Raw genomic sequence first — 17,668 nt, forward strand, 5'->3', positions numbered from 1 at the left:
TGGTAGTGTGGGGATGTTTGAGAGAGGAATTGGGCGCGTGAAAGGAAGACGCGAACGGCCATTTGGGGCGCGTCACGGAGTCATCTCCATGACGCTGTCATTGTGTTTGTCTGGAGAGCAAACGTGTCGTTCAGGGGGTGACCCTGGCAAGAACCAAATGACACAGCCAGCGACGACGTGTCCTTGGTCCGTCTGATATCGCATCGGAGTTGACCGTATGATGGCTGAGTGTACTTAGTGGTGACTTGTTACGGCTTGATAAGTGCTTGATGGGTCAATATCGTCTTCCTGATTCACGTTGGAGTTTCTCCAGACAACGCAGTGCTATATCGTATGGTGATGTGACCATCTCCCGCTGGGGTACCATTGGTTCCATGCCTCCAACGCACAGGAGGCAGTACAGAACCTTTTCAGAAAAAGAGACATTCATACAACTACATACACTCATACTAGCTTTTGCCATAAAACACCAAAAGGCCAACCAAACTGTGGATATCTAAAAACGAGAACCAACCTGTATTAGGAGACAAAGGAAAAAGGAACAAAGTTATTAACAATATATCAGAGGACATCGGAATGCGATAATATCAACCTTCGGTCATTAATCTCATATCCAAAAGAGAAGAAGTGGTGCGAGAAGTGACCAGATCGCCGAGTCAGCGATAGTGCCAGATGCGGCAGCACCGCTGGATGTAGCAGCCGCTGCCGCTGTAGTCGAGGCAGTGTTGGCGGATGCAGCAGACGAAAGAGATCTACTGATGGAACTGCTGCTGCTCGACACCTTCTTGCCACTCCCACTGCTAGACGGAGCAATAGCAGAAGAAGCTGTGACAACGGTCGCAGCAATAGCTTGTGTGGGATTCCACTTGGAAGGACTTTCTCCAACTTGAGACGCATGTCCAGATGCAGCTTGCGACACAGCCTGAGATGTAGCTTCTGAATCAGATCCAGATCCAGTGCCAGTACCACCGAGACCGCTGAGGATAGCTGCTGCCACACCAGTGACAGAGTCGGTGCCGACATGCTTGCCAGAAACCACAATAGCAGTCGTTACAGCATCTGCGGTCAAAGTCACGGTAGCAACGCTTTCTGCTGCAGAAGACGAAGGATCTGCAGAGGCGTATTCGGCAGTCACGCCGGTGGAGACGGGTCTTGTGGTAGTGCTAGGTGCAACAGCCTCTGCACTCGACGCAGGACTGGCATCTCCATCTCCACTGACACGACCTCCCCAGTGCGGCGTCGGTGTGGCGAGTTCGGTGCCAGTAAGCATTGGTGTCAACACCCTTGGCGGGTCGTAGGCTCCACTCATTCCCGGTGAAGGTCCACAGTTTGCGTTGACCCAAGGTTGTTGCATGCTAATGAGTCTGGGCGGCAGGAGAATGACAGGATGGCAAGGGTCCGGGTGGTACAATGCATTTGCCGCATTGATCGGGTTGTCAGGCCAGTAGACGTATCCAGGGATTGTAGAGCAGTTCTGTCCTACTTCATCGTAATTCACCAACTTCGGCGGTGGCTCTGTTGTGACTGCATCACCCATACTTCTGTAAGTCGAGCCATCGTCAGAAACGTAGTCGGATTCGTATTGTGTCAGGGTAGTGATCGGTTGTGCAGTGGTGATCTCTGTGGGGTCGAAAGCGATTGTGGTGCTAGTCCAAATATCGCCTACTTGTCCGCATTTGTCACTTGCAGCGAGAGAGCTGAAAGCCATATACACGCTGGGTGATGTGAACGTGAAGCCGTCTGCGTTGACACTGGTACTGGGTTGACCCGGAGCTGGCGCCGTAGGTGTTGCTTGATCAGGCCAGAAGTAGAAGTCGATCGTGCCTGCCGTCATATAGCATGAACCACAGCATGGTGGTACAGGCGTGTATGCACGAAAGGCATATTGGGTATCTGACGAAAATCAGCGCCGCACCATGTAAGTGGAAGGAAGAGAACAGTATATGCTGAGGGTTCCCATTGATAGAAGAGCAGTGATAAAAGCAGTGCTGAACGCAATTGGAACGGAAGTCGCAAGCACGTGAGAGAAACGGCAGATAAGACTGGCGATAAAGCAAAAGAGCAGAGAACAAGAACAATAATGAGAATCGGAAAGCCGAGCAAAGAAAACACCGAAAACAGTAAAAACAGGCGGATGACGAAGAGGATGTCCTGCATTTCACAATACTTACACAAGAAGGTGCTGGTCCAGTAAGTCTGCGAAGTGACAGATCCAGTCAAATCCCCAGCAGAGTCCGTCGGCCCAAATCCTTCATACCAAGTCCATCTGCTAGTCGCAATCTCCGTACTCTGATATGTCACCGTGAAACTGCTCAATTGCGCAGCGCAGAAACTCTCAAGAGACGCAGACTTGCTGTTTGCCCCAACGTCCGCGTTCGTACCATTGTCATCCCTCTCTGTCGCATTTGCTGACTGATACGACGGGATAGCTACAGTGAAGCCGAGAAACCCCGGCAACACCAGCAATGGCGACAGTGAGCGGCGCATCAGTGGCTGTGAGCAAAGCGGTCGCGGCGCTCGCGCGCGTTGAGTGTAGACGGAGTCGTTTCCCCACGTAAGCCGAGCCTGACAATTTGTAGATCCTGTGAACCTGCACCAGTTTGAAGTGGCTATTAATTAAGACCGAGTCGGCACGTGGGCGAGTTATGGGGTTGATTATTGAAGCGCTCGGCCGAGTCGAGAAGACAAGAGATGTCGGTATGCGACTTTAGTGACAGGCAACCAGGCTTGGCGGGATCAAATCGGAAGAGCGACGAATTCGTGTTCGTGAGTCGTGGTGGTCTCGTTAAGAAAAGGTAAGGCCGAGAACGTTGTTTCAAGAAACATGGGAACGCCTCCCAAATAAATTCCCCCTTCTCCCGTTGAAGCCTGCCGTCTTGTCAAACTTAAACCAGATGTCAGAGACAGATGAAGAAGAGGATGACGAGTCCTCGATATTGGTTTGGGACTTACCAACGCTCTTCAAAACCATTCACGACTTGTTGCATTGGTGAGACATCACTTCCACTTGCAAAGGCTACTCGTTCCTCGTGCAGCATGCCTTCCATGCTTCACTCGCGTTTCGCCACGACACGCGACGGGTGTAGTGAACGCAAGCTCGTGGCACACGGTAGATCATATATCAGGAACTCAGAGATTGCTTCATCAACCAATACCAGCTCAGCTGGCTCATCTTCATTGGTCTAGTGGTCATGATTTCCGCTTGTCAAGAGTAAAATCTCGTCAAGCGCGGGAGACCGGGGTTCGATTCCCCGATGGAGAGCTTCCTCTTTTGCTCCTTGTGAGAGGAGCTGTTCCTTTTGCTGGAGTAGACTGTGGCGAGGTGCACAAACCTTTTGCTCTCGAAGATATAGGCCGGCCGTTGAGGAACTTTTGCTAATCCATGTATGATAATCAAATCTCCCATTGGAACGCTCACTCGCCTGGCTGGCTGCGTGCATCGACGCCATGATCATATCAGCAGGAGTGAGATTGAATGTGCAAGTCAAAAAGAGCATTTTGGGAGATGATGTATAGTCTGTCGTGTATGTATACAGTGTATGTTGGGGTATCTATGAGTTCCTTCTATGCCGTCTATAACTCCGTCTATAATGCGTCTAATGTTGTAACAAGATAAAAGGAAAAAAGCTCTAATGGTCGAAAGATGAGTTGAGGTGGTGAAGTTGGTGGAAAGAAGAAACATGAGGGGAAAGTATTGGTGAACTATGACTTGATCAATTGTCCAGCAATGTCCAGGTCATAGCACCGGTTTCGGTAACAGCTGTAACAGCCAGCGAAGATTCGGTATCGCGACCAACTGACTCGAAGGTAAAGTCGAGAACCTTGCCAGAGATAGAGCCAAGGCTAGTAGGCAGACGCTTGATTTGGTATTTGAACTCTTCTTCCGGCTCAAGTTTTTGAAGCAGGGGATGTTGAGGCTTGAGTGTCTCCATGAGCTTCTGGGCCGAGGGCAGGCGGTAGAGGAAGACACGGTTCGAAGAAGGCGATGTTGTAGCGGTAGAGTCGTTCTCGGACATGGCCAGCAGAGAGTGGTTAGGTGACAGGGCGAAGTGGGGATGGTTGATGTGAGCAGAGGGCAGGTCGTGCCACAGGTGCTGGATATGCTCGGACAAATGGACGGGGAGGTCTTCGAGAATGGTGACAGCGCGCTCAGCGGTGAGGACATGTCCGTGGACTTGGCTGAAAGGAACGTAGGCCAGGCAGTATGACCCCGACGGGACATTGGTGGCATGCTTCTGAGCAGCGACAAGCCAGCCATTTGCGAACGGGCGCAAGAGCTGGAGGCCAGCCAAGCGTTGTGATACGGCAGGAGCGCCCTCGACAGCTTCTGTTGATGGCAGAGCAAGCTTGCTGGCGTCGAGGAAGGCGTGCTTCAAGCCACCCTTGTCTTGCCAATGCTCTAAGCCAGGATTGCCCTCTTGAGGCGAGCCGAGATAGACGACAACACCCTTGTTGCTCAGCTGCACTCGTAGCAGGCTGTCGTTGTGTTCGAAGTCCAGAGCGGCAATGTAGTGGCCGGTGGCCGAGGTGATGTACGAAGACACAGGCCAAGAGTCTGCGGGCGCCGACAAGTCGTAAATTTGGACAGTGCGTTCCAGAGCGATGGCCAGCATACGTCCGTCGGAAGAGAGAGCCAGCTCGTACATGGCTGTTGGTGCGCACTTGAACCATGGGCCTCCTCCGATGGCGGTGCGGAGGTCGTTGATTGGGCGTGTGGAGATGACCGTGGGCTCGGGCGTGCTCAGGTCGTAGTGTGTTATGGTGCGTTCGTGCAATGAAACAGCTCGCTTGCCGTCCTTGGAGAGAGCGAGCTTGCTCTTGTCGAGTCTGGTCGAGAGGCTGTTCTCGGACGATGCTGAAGCCTTGACACGCATGCCCAGCATCAGCGCCCTTGCCGCCTCATCATACACGGACTCTCTTCGTTTTGAGTCTGCCTTCTTTGCCCATGTCGTTGGCTCGATGGGCAATTGTCCTAGTTGGTTGGCCAGCGTGACGGCATCTCTGGAGGCGTACTTCCAGTAGCGACACACGTTACGCGACGCGTAGAACGACCATGGATCGAGGTACTGGAATATCTGCTGCTGCAGTTCCAATGGTAGTGTCAAGGCCATGCTTGTGTCTCTTCTTCTCTTTCTGGGCGACTCTAGTATCTGGAGAAGAGACAATGGGGAAGAGACTGGGGTTTTGTTCACATGAAACTGCGTCGGAACCCTGGCCGGCAATTTGCTAAATCACCTCATCTTGATCCGATTCTTCTCCCTGGGGCAACATTTTTTTGTTGACTTGTCGTCATGAAAATCCCATCCCTTGCCGGCGCGCCTCAGCGTCATTCAGGGTCCTCACCGCGTCTTGGCTCCGGTCATGTTTTGACTTTTGCTTCATTCTTCTTTGCGCCCGAGAACATTGATGGCCAGTGGCCACCCATGATTCTCTGAATCTCCAGCTTCTAACCCACTCTGTTTGGACCACTTGACGTTCATTGCTTTGAACAACTTCTGCTGCTTTGACAGCTTCCTCTTCACCTCCGCACAAATACTTATCAGTCTTTGTTGAAAAGTGTTGAGGCCAATTCTGTTACACCGGCCCTATCTCTAGCGCCGTCATCTATCCGATCACCAAGAGTTTAATCCCGAAACGCTATCACAACTTTGTTGCCGTCGGCAGCCGCTCAGAATGACGAGTCATGGCCTTTTCTTGTAGAGAGCTTGCTCAGTCGCCGATTTTCAGATTGAGAGATTCTACTCCTGCTTTGGCCTATCTAGCCTATCTTGCGAATGGGACCGGAGCGTCAGCAGAATCTAGCTGTGTAATACACAAATTTCTCGGCACTCTTGAAGTCATAACTTAGAGCACACGCGCTTCCTTACAGAGCAAGCACTCGTATATTGGCACTGGGCACAACATCGTTGCAGACTAGTAGAAGGATACATGAGGTAGTGCCTATTGTAGGTTCTATGTAAACGAGAGCTATCACATCCATATTGTGGTCAATGCAGTTTTGAAGTAGAAAGTAGAAAGTAGGTATTAAAGTATTTTAAAAGTCTAGTGGGGATATCATGAACCGTCTCCTAATCAAATAATGCTTTCAAGTAGCATCAAACTTTTGGTATCCCAGAACTCCGCGCTAATACAAAAGTGATGCAATGTGAAGTAAGTGCTCTTGCAATGTGTGATGTGACTAAGCACCGCGACGAAGACTGGATGCTCTGGAACGAGGCTTGGTGAACGACTCTCTCGTGTTGACGCGGTCAATGTCGTAGGGCGAGTGCTCGTAGGTCGAAGTGCGAGACAATCTGGCACCCCCAAGTCCTTGGCTGTCGTTGCCAGTTTTGATCTCCTCGAATTTGGGGGTCTCGGCGTCACCGTGAGACTCAGATTCGTATGAGTAGTCAAAGGCCTCTTGCTCTTCCTTCTCCTCATCTTCCTTGCTTTCGCCTCCTGCCATCTGCTTCTGCATGTTGCGCATGAATTCCATCGACTGTTTGGCGTATTTGCAGTTCTCGCGAATTTTGGGTCCGAACTTATAGAAGAGGAAAGGCATGGGAACACAGAGAAGAGCCAGGAAAGCAGGAATAGTCGATGCCCAGTGAATTCCAAGGTTGTCATACATTTCTGAGTCTGTCAGCTTGTGCTACGTTGGAACGGAATACTCATGCAAACTTACGTGACGTGAACAGGGGGAAGGCGGCACCGAAGAGCGAACGCAAGACCGAGTTTGCTGCAAGGACCGAGGCAGCGAAGATCGTGTAGGCATCGATGAGATAATTCATAATGCCCAAGAAGACGAGAACCATGCCGAAACCGAAAGGTACACCAGCAGCGATCGAGGCCATGAAGTGGATCGAGGGCGAATTGGTCCAGGCGAACCAGAAAAGTCCGATAGGCAAGCAGATACCACCGAGGATGCAGGGAGGAAGACGAGCCTCAGGGGGAGCGAAGCCTTGGTTCTCAGTAGAAACCTTGACGTAACGCTTGTTGTCCCAGACAGAGTATGCGACAGCCATGAGCATACCCACAGCGACACCAAGGAAAGCGAGACCACCGATACCCTGGCTCCAGCCACGACCTTGCTGGTAGACGATAGGGAAGGCGGCAAACAGCATGTACAGAGTACCGTAGATAATGGCCATGTAGATGGAAAGAAGAAAGACGATGGGCTCGCGGAAGAGTAGAACCCAGGGACGGAGAAGCGAGGTCGAGAAGACTTTGCCGAAAGTAGTGGGACCTTGGTCGACGTCGCCCTTGCTGCGGTAGACTTTGCCGGTCATCTTGGACATCTTTGCAGCGCGCTTGCGGAGAAGGACGGGAGGGTAGGTCTCGGGAATGAGAAGCGAGCCGATGATCCAGAGGACACCAGTACTAAGAACAGTCAGCAAGGGCACATCCACAACATGGCCGTGCTTAGACACGATGCCAAAACTTCGAAGCAAGCAAGACTTACAAGATTGCCATAACACCCTCTACCCATCTCCAGCCAACGGTCTGGCCAACAAACCCTCCGACGATAGGTCCAAGAACGGGTCCCATGAAAGGAGCTGCGGCGAAAAGAGTCATAGCCAAACCTCTCTCTTGAGCCGAGAACATGTCGGCGATGACACCACCAGCATTGGTAAGAGGAGACGAGCCAATTGCACCAGCAAAGAATCGGAGAACGATCAGAGTTGCCATGGAGTTGGAGCCAACTGCACCAGCGTTGAAAGCTGTCAAGCCACCGTAAGTGGTGACAAAAAGGACTTGACGACCAAAGATTTCAGAAAGCGGTGCCCACAATAGACTGTTCATGTCTCTATTAGCCCTACTTCAGTTTTTATGGGAGGTCAGAATACTCACGGGCCAACGGCAAATCCTAAAACGAAGAGGGAGACACCCAAAATGCCAACTTCCTGCGAAGCACCGAACTCTGCCAGGATCTCTCTGATACCTCCAGAGTATGCGGAAGACACAAAGGCGACCGCAAGTGTTGCGATGGCGACCAGGGCTGTAAGGAACCACTTCTTGACTTTCGAAAACAGCATCGGGTTGCGGGGATCGTTGTCGATCCAATTGACCACGTACGGGTCCTCGTCCGTTCCAGAACCAGCATATTTCCAATTCATAACCTCATCAGTTACAAGGCCTTGATCAAATACCAAGCGCCAGTGAGGGATTGATGATGGGCCCTTGCCGGCCTCAACGTCCTTCGACTTCTCCATTGTTGGACTGGTGTATATGTGACGAGATCAAAAGTGGTTTGTTTATCCGGGGTAAGCCAGGAGTCCGTTTAGCGGGACAATGACCCAGAGGCCAGTGTACGAGTCGTGAAGATGTTCGAGAAATTCTGGAGCTACGAGTGGTGGCACAGAGGGGGAATGTCTTTAATATGAAGAAAAGGCCTTCAGGTGTTGCGATGACAACATGGCAAACGCTGTTCGGTTGACGGATAGGCTTCATTATTTCACGAGGCGTCAAAACGGAGAACCGAGGTCCCGATTGCTCGGTATGAACGAATTATGCTGATGGGCAGCACGGCTCCTGCGATCTCATTGGTCGTGAGTGGCCAGATGCAATCTTTATGCAAGCTCTCGCTTCTTTGGCGTCCGGGAGGCGTAGTGCCCAGAACGCCTCATCTGATAGAAGCTGCCGAGGGATCCGAGCGCATCTGCTTTTTGGACAAGCACTTCTCAAACGTCGTTGGCGGAACGAGCCCATGTGCTGAAGTTTGTCACTCTCAATCTGCTTTCTGCAATCGTGATGAACCACGTTGTACTGCTGAATTGCACAGATGTTCCGAATTGCCTGTAGCTTCCATGGAGAGCAGCTCCCTCAATGCGCTCACACTGGACGCGACACCACCTTGTAGAGTGTGCATCTCTACAACTGCGCAACAAACCTTAGCACGGGGCTCGGGATGAATACAGCAACCTTTGATCTTCGCTGAGGGGTCAGATGCTTCGCGCAGTACCTTCGTATCGAGATTATAAATCAAGTGATACTCCTAGCTGGCTCTTGTGACTCTTTGCACCATGAACAGCATCACTGCCGCTGAGTGCTGTAATCGCTGCTTGCCATCAATCAACACATTCTACAAGGCTTCCATCAACACGCCTCCTTAATCTTAAATTGTAAAGAGGTTATTCGTATCGACTCACGATTCATGAGACTTTCGCTCCTTTCACAACAACTGGTAGATTTGCTTTCCAATTGACTCGCGGTCTTCGCCTATCTGATCGGGCCTTTAGTCGCCGCAGATGCGTGCCGGCCCTCAACGTGCGCCGACCGCCGATGACCCTGAGAACCGGGGCGATGGCTTGCCGAAACGAGGGCAAAGTGTTGTGCAACTCTTGGTTGTTTCTATGCCCTCGAGTCCACGACATGCTTTATGACAATTGTTATAATCGCTATCATGCCATATTGTGACAGGCAAAGGCCGACCGGTGTGCCTTGTATCTTGCTCTGTTTCGGCGTCGCCGAGTCACAAGGCTTGAACACGTCGTTAAGGTGGAGCGACCTTATTGCGCGCGGCTTGTTATCGTCGAGCAGTCAAAGAGCGTATGCTATGCATGATCCCAAAGCGGCAGCATTCCGAGAGGTTGTTATACAAACCACGTGTCGCCTTGGTTCGTACTGACCCACGGGGTTGGTAAAACAGATACAGGTCTATCTTGCACTACACTCCATTTTTTCTACATTAAACAAGGTGGCTCTGTACGAGTAGGCCACGCGCACCCAACTGTACGACTTGGGTTTGGAAGCAAGACCATTCATCATTCAGTGCGACCCTTTAGTTCTTCGCTCGGACTTGAAATCAGGCTGCTCGCGAACTGCTGCGATGTACGCAGAATAGTGCAGTCGCAAGCAAAGCGAGCCCGCAGATGCGCCACGGCGATAATGCAACCTGCACGAGGGTTAATCACCGCTCGATCAAGTTGAGTTGTTCAAATCCACTTACAGTAAACGATTGGCGATACCAAGTCCATCGATTGGTGTTACTTGCTGCAGACGTTGCGGCACCCTGTTCGAGTCTGCCGGGCTCGACCGGTGAGCTCGTGGCCGCAGAGATGGAACGCAAGGTTAGAGAGAACGGACCCTCCTGGTCGCCAAAGAAGCTGCAACGCGATATGAATAATCAAGAATCACGAACGCGGGTCCAATAGACTTACCTCCTCATCATGATACTCATCCGCTTAATCGTCTTGAGGTTGATGGGATCCGCATGCTCCTTTTCTTTACCGCGATAGGTTGGTTTCAAACCAGACCATGGAACGAATACAAGGCCACCTTTCTCGAGACTGCTTTCCCCGAAACAAGGCTTGAAATCGTACTCCCACGAGATAGTGGCTTGTTCACGTCCAGTGTCTGGATTGCGGGGAAGCAGTTCGTCCTTGAGGATGAAGGTGTATCTTTTGTCTGCGAGTTTTCAGATTTAGAGCTTGGGTTCCTGTACTCATAATCGAGTGGCATGATTCGGGAAGATAGGAAACTTACCGTCCGCTTCTGCAATGTCGAGCACGATTCCTGCATAGGCAGACAGATCCCAGCTTCTGTCCTCGCCCGTAGTCCGCTGGCTTGCAAATCCCGCGCCACCAAGAGTTTGAATGTCGAGATTGCCATGGAATCGCCCTGTGCTGTTGTGACATTCGAGGAAAGACTGCGCAGCACTGTTTTAGCATGTCTGGAAGCTCAAAAACACACATGCGGCTAGTCTTCCTACCTGTGATTTCCCACCACGTACACGATCGTCGCTTGCGGTCCAGTCTTCGGCTTTCCAAGACCTGTAGGGCGTAGACTTTTCAGCTTCCCGCAGGGCCAAAGGCATGCAACATTACTAACCGACTGCCTCCGAACAAGGTCTGGTTCTTTTCTTTGTTCATTGCGGTATTTTTAGCTGAAGTTGGGTGGTTTGTATCGGGCAAATAGAAGGTAGATGTTCTGGCGTTGGTTGCGCGAGCTGTGGTTGGTTGTTTCGAGCTCTGCTTGGCAATTCAGACTCGAGCTCCTCCCCTTGTGGCTTGCGCACACTCCACTTTACCTTCGACTTGCTGCCTGCTCAGCCTGTTGTAGCTCTATATGTACCTTCGAGTTCTTTGGTGCTCGGTATCCTTTCTGGTAACACCGAACCGGTCACGCATCCCACGCATCCTCCCGCTAGCCTGGCCGAACGGTCAAAGACGGGTTCGAGGTGGGGAAAGCTGCAGCCACGCCAGCGTACCGAGCCTTTGAGATGATATGCCCGTTGCAGTGAATTGATTGGGAAGAATTGTACATTTGGTAGTGGTGATGTTTCCTTTCTTGAGGAACAACTAAGACAAAGCTGGATTTGAACCAAGTAAATGCGCCGTGATCCATCCGTTCTAGCGCCCTAACGCCAACACTAGCAAGCGACAGTATGGTATCCCCTAATAGTTCGCATCGCTCTGCGCCCTCGCAAGATGTCTGCAATATCCCGAGTAAACTGTGTCGTTTTGTCTTATTCTCGTTTCGTCGTATCATTAATGGTATCAATGCCTTTCTTTGTGACCTTCACGTACCCGAAGAGGTGGCGTCAAAGGTTGTGGAAGGGGGGGTGCGTGGAAAGTTCATGTAGTCGTAAGGTGGAGAGCTAGTCGTTGAATGCTCGAAGCTATCTGACAGCGCTGGAGTCTGGCTGAAGACGTCAGTTGAGTTCGTGAAGACAAGCGTGGTAGATGCTTACGTGAATGGCAGGTGTATGGTAGCTGAATTGGTTGTTCACATCCACGCCAGCCATGGATGCATAGCTCAAGCTGAACGGGTTCATGTCGTCTTCCTCGTAAACTTCCGGCTTCACCGTAGCGGGCATACTTGTTTGGTAGGTCATGGTCGAGGAAGGCACCATACATGATGAAGAGACGGGCAGAGGATAAGATAGGTAGTTCGACATTGAGGCTGCGAATTGGCCTTGTTCGATAGACGGGTAGGCTTGATAGCTGAACAATGGCGGCGGTGACGTTGAGAGTTGGCGTGTGTGTTGATACGAGAACATTCTCTTGTCATCCGGCGCTTGCGAATAAGGGTAGTCATATCCATTCGAAGTATAGCTGCGGCTCTCGACACCACTACCTTCATGTATATGGGACATGTGCGGAGAACCTTTGAAGCCAGATAGATTTGTGAGATCCAGATCGACGTATTTGACTTCAGGTGAGGGCGAGGTCGAGCTAGACGCAGCCCGACGCTCCAGATCCTCGAGGCGCTTCTTCAGCTTCTTCCCTAGAAGCTTGTCAGTGACATGCACCAAAGTAGACGGGCCAGAATGAGCATACTGTAGTTTCTTTGAGCAATGCGGTTCTGAATTCTCCTTCGCTCAGCAAGATCTGTGATCTTGGTCCAGTCCTCATCCGGATTTGCACTGGCACTGAATGCACTGCTGGTGGGATGCGATGAGGCATGGTGCTTGTGCGAGGAAGGTGGGGAGCATGAGCATGAATAGCCCGAGCGTCTGTTCATGTTGTCTGTATCAAGGTGATGGATAGGATGGAGTGTGATGGAAAGAAAAAGTCGAGTGGTGAGAGTTGGAAGAGCGGACTTTGTATAGTCGAGTTGGATTTGAGGATCTACATACTTCAGCCTTGAGGGATGTGGCTCTGATATAGTAGGCCTGTTGTGGTCACAACTCTCTGCCTGGATACAGACAAGCTCAAGAGGATGAACACCCTGGACAGTCTAGCGCAAGTGCCATGTGAAAGCTGCAGCGGCATTCCAAGGCGCTCCGCAAATGGAACATCAGGAGCCATGCAGGCGGGTCGACAGTGACACCGAGCCAAGTCGCCAACTCCGCCCATTATTAGCAGCAACCAGCGGCTTCCACCACACAAAGCCGTAGGGCTGAAGGGACGAGAGTGCGGTGAGGTTACCAGACGGCCAACATTTCAGGATTCGCTCCGTACCCTGAGCGTGCGTCGATTCTGATACAGCGTGCCACGTAGGGTCATGCAACAAGGCCAAACCTTGGGCCTGAGAACTCACATGCCGTTATGGCCGATATGGCCGTCTCGGACAGTGTTTACGTTGCTCCAGAAAGAGAGCCAAACGCGAGGTGATGCGACCTCTCCTGCGCATCTTGCGCCTTCGGGCAATGCTGCGGCAAGGATTGGCTACAAAGCTCACCGCTGGCAGAACGAGAGCCGGATTAGAAATGAATTGGCAGAAAGGAGGGGAAGGATGGGAAGGATCCGGAGGAGGCTGGCTGGCGCGGGGCGCGGACGCTTGCTCACAGCTTCTTGCTTGACCTTTGTGAGACCAAGTGATGCGTCCCTCACCAACGCCATCGACCAATTGCCCAATCCGGTGTAGATCGTTTAACAGCCGACCCTTGTCCTCTTCCCGTCGCGTTCGAGCAGACCTTTCGGCCACCGAACTCTCAATCGCTGCGCTGCGCACCGGAATCACGGGAACGAAGCAAAGTCTCATGCTTTCTGGCAGGTACGAGCTGACCAATCGCTGTTTACAGATGCCCGTGTGTAGACTCACGCATCCTTCATGCCAACACTCTCCCCTGCCCATAGGGCTGACGCTACTCTATTTCACTTGGACCAAATGACGATTACGGTCAACAATTGACCTGCATGTCAGAGGATGTATAGTTTACATACAGTGGTAGGGCTGATAGCAGTAGATCCATGCAGCATCGCATGCTATCGACCTTTCGTACAGCCAATTCAGGGTGCGCACGTTCTGCCATTTTCCATCAAGCAAGAGAGAAAGAGCCCGTGGCTGCAACGAGCATCTGGTAGACTGTTGGGATCACAGGTGTTGGCTGACGCTCTGCATCGAGATCGAAACTGTTACGAAATACTTGACCTTCTGAGACTGTCGGTATCTCCAAGTACTCCCCCAAGCAAGGGCGGCATTTTCCATCCGACCATATGGAGTGCAGCCAAATTTAGAGAGACAAAGAATGTTATGACACTATTACAGATAAGGACTTGGTTTCTGAAACGACGATGGCACGAGTTCGCAAGCGAAACCAAGCCTGCAGTGGACATGGGTTGCCATCCCTGGGGGTGTCGTTCGAGCACTGCACTACTTGGATTTGAATCACACCCGAACGTTCGTTGTTGCATCGACACGTTCCTCGGATTTGGTCTCCGCGAAGCATTCGAACTCTCCATGTATCGGAGTCTACCGCGCGCGTACCTTTTCATCCTCCAACTCCCAGAACTGTCACCGCTCGGACGATCAACGGCATGGCTAGCTTTTGTCGGATCAATCAAGAACCATGCACGGCCCTGTCATCCGCGCATAGCAGAGGAACATACCGTGATGACAACGGCTATCTTGGGGCACTGCCACGAGACAAGAGGTACAAAACCTTCAACTGATCTGGTTGTTGGGATTGACAACTTGTTAGTATCCTCTATTTGCGAGACAACGGATGAGAGTTGCCGACAAGTAACAAAGGTAAGACCTATCGGATGTGACTCTGACAAGCACAACAGCAATGTGCTTCCATTCCAGAAGCTGGACTCACATGACTAGGCACAGAATTGTGGGACCGGTCAGCACCGGTCAATACCACGGCCTAGGCAACGCATTGCCAGCATCTCAAGCGCGATCCGACAGACAGAGCGAGTCTTGAAGTATTAAGGATTGAGTTGAAGCCTGAAGGCCTGGATTACTCGAGATCATCGCCAGCAATTTTTAACAAAAGAACTGGAGCTGCAGCATTCACTAGATATGAACGATACATGTATGTGAAACGTTCATCCGACCTTGACTTCCTGCGTACATCGTACGATTTGAAGCACTTGGCTGTCAAGTGGTCAGGGACCGGTCAAGATATATATATGCCGGGGCAGGTCTGCCCGCAATCACTCACCTCCCATCTCCACCACTCGAGGTGTCTGTGCTCGAGAAGCTTGTCCCGCTGGCCGACAGGATATTGCTCGCATTCAGTAGTGCATTCACCACAACTCCAAGCACTTCGACCGCAAGAACATGCAAGACAACTAAGGTGATATCAGGTCACGATGATCACAATTGCCTAGAAGGAAGCCAACATCTCCGGGAACTTCACAGCAGATGCCTGGAGGTGAGAAGCTGTCAATGAATACGGGAGCCGGATCCGGTTGTCAGTGGCTGCCTGTCGACCGCGCGATAGCGGTGAGTTGCAGGTTCAAATGAGACAAAAACCACGCGTGTACCACAGTACATCTCATAAAACAGACGAGATCAGGGTCTGTGGTTCCTATTCCTGCAACATGGTTGGCCAGACCGAACGATAGATCTCATCGCATAGGGTCCGAACGCATATCGTGGGGTGATGACAGGTGATGCAAACGTCATCTGGAGCGGGCGCAAGGGCACGTGTGTTGCATCTAGCTGATAGTCGAGGGGGAAACGAGAGAAAGGTGATTGATTGCACGGTGGTGGTATTCCTCCCTCGAAGCATATATAGATGCATGTGCCCATCGGGGAAGTTTCGTTCTTCACTTACGACCGCACAGAGTCATGACTCTAATCCGACCCAATCGTTTTCATTTTGTCTACACATAAGAGCAGCGATTTGCCGATATCTCCTTGAATTCATGTCGTTACACGTTATGTCCTTCTCCAGTCTTGACGAGTTTTCGATTCTAGTCATTTCTGCACTGACGGACTGAAGGCCACTCGACCTCGGATGCTCCATGCGATCAAAGGTTCACCGAGAAACATAGAAGCTTCTGGAAGGATTGCAGAGCTCATGGTATTGCCAACCAATCGACACTAAATCAGTACCGCCAGGGCTCGGTCGTGGAAGACTTCGAGATCGATCCCATCATACGAGATGATTGCACCTCCCTTGTATGCATGCCAATTGGCGAAGCGAAGACGCATGCGGGTATGGCGGGTAAAACTCCAATCAGTGGACAAGCTGCACTCTGAAAAGAGCTCAGGGTGGCTGCGTAGGACTCTCCAAGCTGAGATCGACCGTCAGCTTCATGAGCGGGCAGTCACCACACTTCACCAGACTCTCGAGTTCTCGGATCTGAGCCTGCAGCGAGCGGTGCTCATCGAGCAAGCGTTCGTTCTCCGTTCTAGCGCGTCTGATTTGTTTTGTGGCCGCTGCGATGACCGCAGCTTTGGTGAGTCTTTTGAGCTCATCGGCACCCAGGCGCGAAGCAGAACCGCCCTGTTGTTCTTCCTTCGAGTGAACGGTGGCGACAATGCTCTCACGTAGCACATCGACTTGTGCGTTGATGTTCTCGCGGTATCGTCGTTCTACGATGTTGTGTCGTACTTTAGCGGAGTCGGTCGTGCGAACACGAGCAGCGGCAGAAGTTTCGTCAAGACTACCGTCGGTAGAACTTTGCCGCGACTTGATTGGCACAGCCGAAGGAGAGGTGGATGGAGCAGCTGTAGCCTGCTGCTTATGACCTGTTCGGTCGGTATCGTTTTGAGAGGGTGCAGTGTCCAAGAAAGACGCATCGCGTTTCTGGCCGTGAGAGAAGTCGGCAGAATCAGGCATCTGCATCGCAGGCTTCTGCTGATCTAGATAAGACTGGCGAGCAGCAGCGAAAGCAGCGACCGAATTCTCATCAGAATGGACGGAAGCATTTCCAGATGGCGCATACTGCAGGTCTTGATCCTGAGAAGGCGATGTGAAATTGCTGATCTCGAGAGGTGATAATGAGTCTGACTGATTTGACGTAGTGAATTGTTGAGATGCTGGCGTCCCTGGAAGACTGTATGAGTATGACGGTGTGCTTGGAGACGATAACAGGAGATCCATGACGACGATGGTGGGTGACGATGGTGGGAAACAGTAAAGAGAGGGGTGTATACTAACATGCGGCTTCAGGCGACATATGAGGAAATGCATACGGGCTCATGAAGTTGTCCGAGCCCACATCGTAGGCAAAATTGAAGCCGCTCGGGTCAGCGAAGGCGGCATATTGCTGGGAGCCGTATGCGTCCGCGTTTCGCCAGGGCATAGTTATCTTGAGGTCTGGTGATTGATCTGGTGATAGGAGGAGGGGCAGAACAGGTGATGGAGGGGGACGAAACGAAGAGGTCCAGGCACACGTTCTAACGCACAAAACACCGACGTACGGACCGAGTTGCAGCACGGAGAAAGAAAGGGATTGGAGTACAGATAACCAAGCCGGCAGTCTGCAGCAGCACAGTGTAGTTGTATATAGTTATCTAAGTCGAGGCGGGTGGGGGAGCGAGTTTTGAGAGCTTCGAGCAACGGCAGTCGAAGCCGCAACAGGGCAGGATTTGCGGATTTGGGATGCACCGTGCTACGACTCGAGTAAAGACGACGATTGCACGCCGTCGGTCCTTTCTCGTAAGGCTGGGTGGCTGTTTAGCCCGAGCCCTAGTGAGTTGTTTTTTCTGTCGCAATTTTCCTCTTGGTCGCGTATTGAGGCAGAATGATAGCACCCCGTGATTGGCCGACAGGGAGGGATTCGGAATCGGAGGCAACCGAACAGCAGCAGAAGGCCTTAGCGCGGGTACTTGGGTACCCTTTGCGGGAGCAGTGGCGTGATGTTTGGATTGTTGGTCCAGGCCATCACCTGATATTGGACCTTGCACGCTGCCCGTTCCTACAAACAAGATGTCGTAGCCTTCCATCGCCATGGGTCTGCCCAGAATTCATCCCGGAAGCGTTGACAGCAGTAATGGATCAAGCACGCGTATATACCGCCCACGAGCCCGCTGGCCAAGGTAGGTGGATTTCTCTTCAATC

General features: G+C 51.7%; 8 protein-coding genes across 8 annotated transcripts; 2 read left to right on the forward strand and 6 right to left on the reverse strand.

The window, feature by feature from the left end:
- Positions 1–553: 553 nt before the first annotated feature.
- M438DRAFT_39942 (uncharacterized protein) lies at positions 554–1,899 on the reverse strand. The gene has a single exon (XM_029909412.1). The coding sequence runs from the start codon at positions 1,832–1,834 to the stop codon at positions 608–610; it is 1,227 nt and encodes a 408-aa protein (XP_029759216.1). The 5' UTR covers positions 1,835–1,899; the 3' UTR covers positions 554–607.
- A 1,595-nt stretch (positions 1,900–3,494) lies between these two features.
- On the reverse strand, positions 3,495–5,254 carry M438DRAFT_346683 (uncharacterized protein). The gene has a single exon (XM_029905735.1). It carries the CDS (start codon positions 5,109–5,111, stop codon positions 3,714–3,716), a length of 1,398 nt encoding a protein of 465 aa, XP_029759217.1. The 5' UTR covers positions 5,112–5,254; the 3' UTR covers positions 3,495–3,713.
- A 924-nt stretch (positions 5,255–6,178) lies between these two features.
- On the reverse strand, positions 6,179–8,192 carry M438DRAFT_275967 (synaptic vesicle transporter; the record flags this gene model as incomplete). The annotated part of the gene is made up of 4 exons (XM_029900823.1): positions 6,179–6,612; positions 6,665–7,359; positions 7,442–7,774; positions 7,831–8,192. The coding sequence occupies 4 exons, from the start codon at positions 8,190–8,192 to the stop codon at positions 6,179–6,181; spliced, it is 1,824 nt and encodes a 607-aa protein (XP_029759218.1).
- A 1,155-nt stretch (positions 8,193–9,347) lies between these two features.
- Positions 9,348–10,194, forward strand: M438DRAFT_346685 (uncharacterized protein). The gene is made up of 2 exons (XM_029905736.1): positions 9,348–9,568; positions 9,629–10,194. The coding sequence occupies exons 1-2, from the start codon at positions 9,383–9,385 to the stop codon at positions 9,692–9,694; spliced, it is 252 nt and encodes an 83-aa protein (XP_029759219.1). The 5' UTR covers positions 9,348–9,382; the 3' UTR covers positions 9,695–10,194.
- M438DRAFT_346686 (CIA30-domain-containing protein) lies at positions 9,564–11,074 on the reverse strand. The gene is made up of 6 exons (XM_029905737.1): positions 10,810–11,074; positions 10,691–10,751; positions 10,465–10,627; positions 10,140–10,386; positions 9,929–10,085; positions 9,564–9,874 (listed from the first exon to the last, which is right to left on the reverse strand). The coding sequence occupies exons 1-6, from the start codon at positions 10,848–10,850 to the stop codon at positions 9,785–9,787; spliced, it is 759 nt and encodes a 252-aa protein (XP_029759220.1). The 5' UTR covers positions 10,851–11,074; the 3' UTR covers positions 9,564–9,784.
- A 110-nt stretch (positions 11,075–11,184) lies between these two features.
- Positions 11,185–12,685, reverse strand: M438DRAFT_40073 (uncharacterized protein). The gene is made up of 3 exons (XM_029909479.1): positions 12,261–12,685; positions 11,672–12,207; positions 11,185–11,623 (listed from the first exon to the last, which is right to left on the reverse strand). The coding sequence occupies exons 1-3, from the start codon at positions 12,442–12,444 to the stop codon at positions 11,600–11,602; spliced, it is 744 nt and encodes a 247-aa protein (XP_029759221.1). The 5' UTR covers positions 12,445–12,685; the 3' UTR covers positions 11,185–11,599.
- A 746-nt stretch (positions 12,686–13,431) lies between these two features.
- Positions 13,432–14,579, forward strand: M438DRAFT_40071 (uncharacterized protein). Its single transcript, XM_029909478.1, has one exon. It carries the CDS (start codon positions 13,573–13,575, stop codon positions 14,473–14,475), a length of 903 nt encoding a protein of 300 aa, XP_029759222.1. The 5' UTR covers positions 13,432–13,572; the 3' UTR covers positions 14,476–14,579.
- A 1,289-nt stretch (positions 14,580–15,868) lies between these two features.
- On the reverse strand, positions 15,869–16,910 carry M438DRAFT_336384 (uncharacterized protein; the record flags this gene model as incomplete). The annotated part of the gene is made up of 2 exons (XM_029903883.1): positions 15,869–16,653; positions 16,766–16,910. 2 exons carry the CDS (start codon positions 16,908–16,910, stop codon positions 15,869–15,871), a joined length of 930 nt encoding a protein of 309 aa, XP_029759223.1.
- Between the last annotated feature and the right edge of the window lie 758 nt (positions 16,911–17,668).

This window comes from Aureobasidium pullulans (assembly GCF_000721785.1).
Source record: "Aureobasidium pullulans EXF-150 unplaced genomic scaffold scaffold_12, whole genome shotgun sequence".
NCBI lineage: Eukaryota > Fungi > Ascomycota > Dothideomycetes > Dothideales > Saccotheciaceae > Aureobasidium > Aureobasidium pullulans.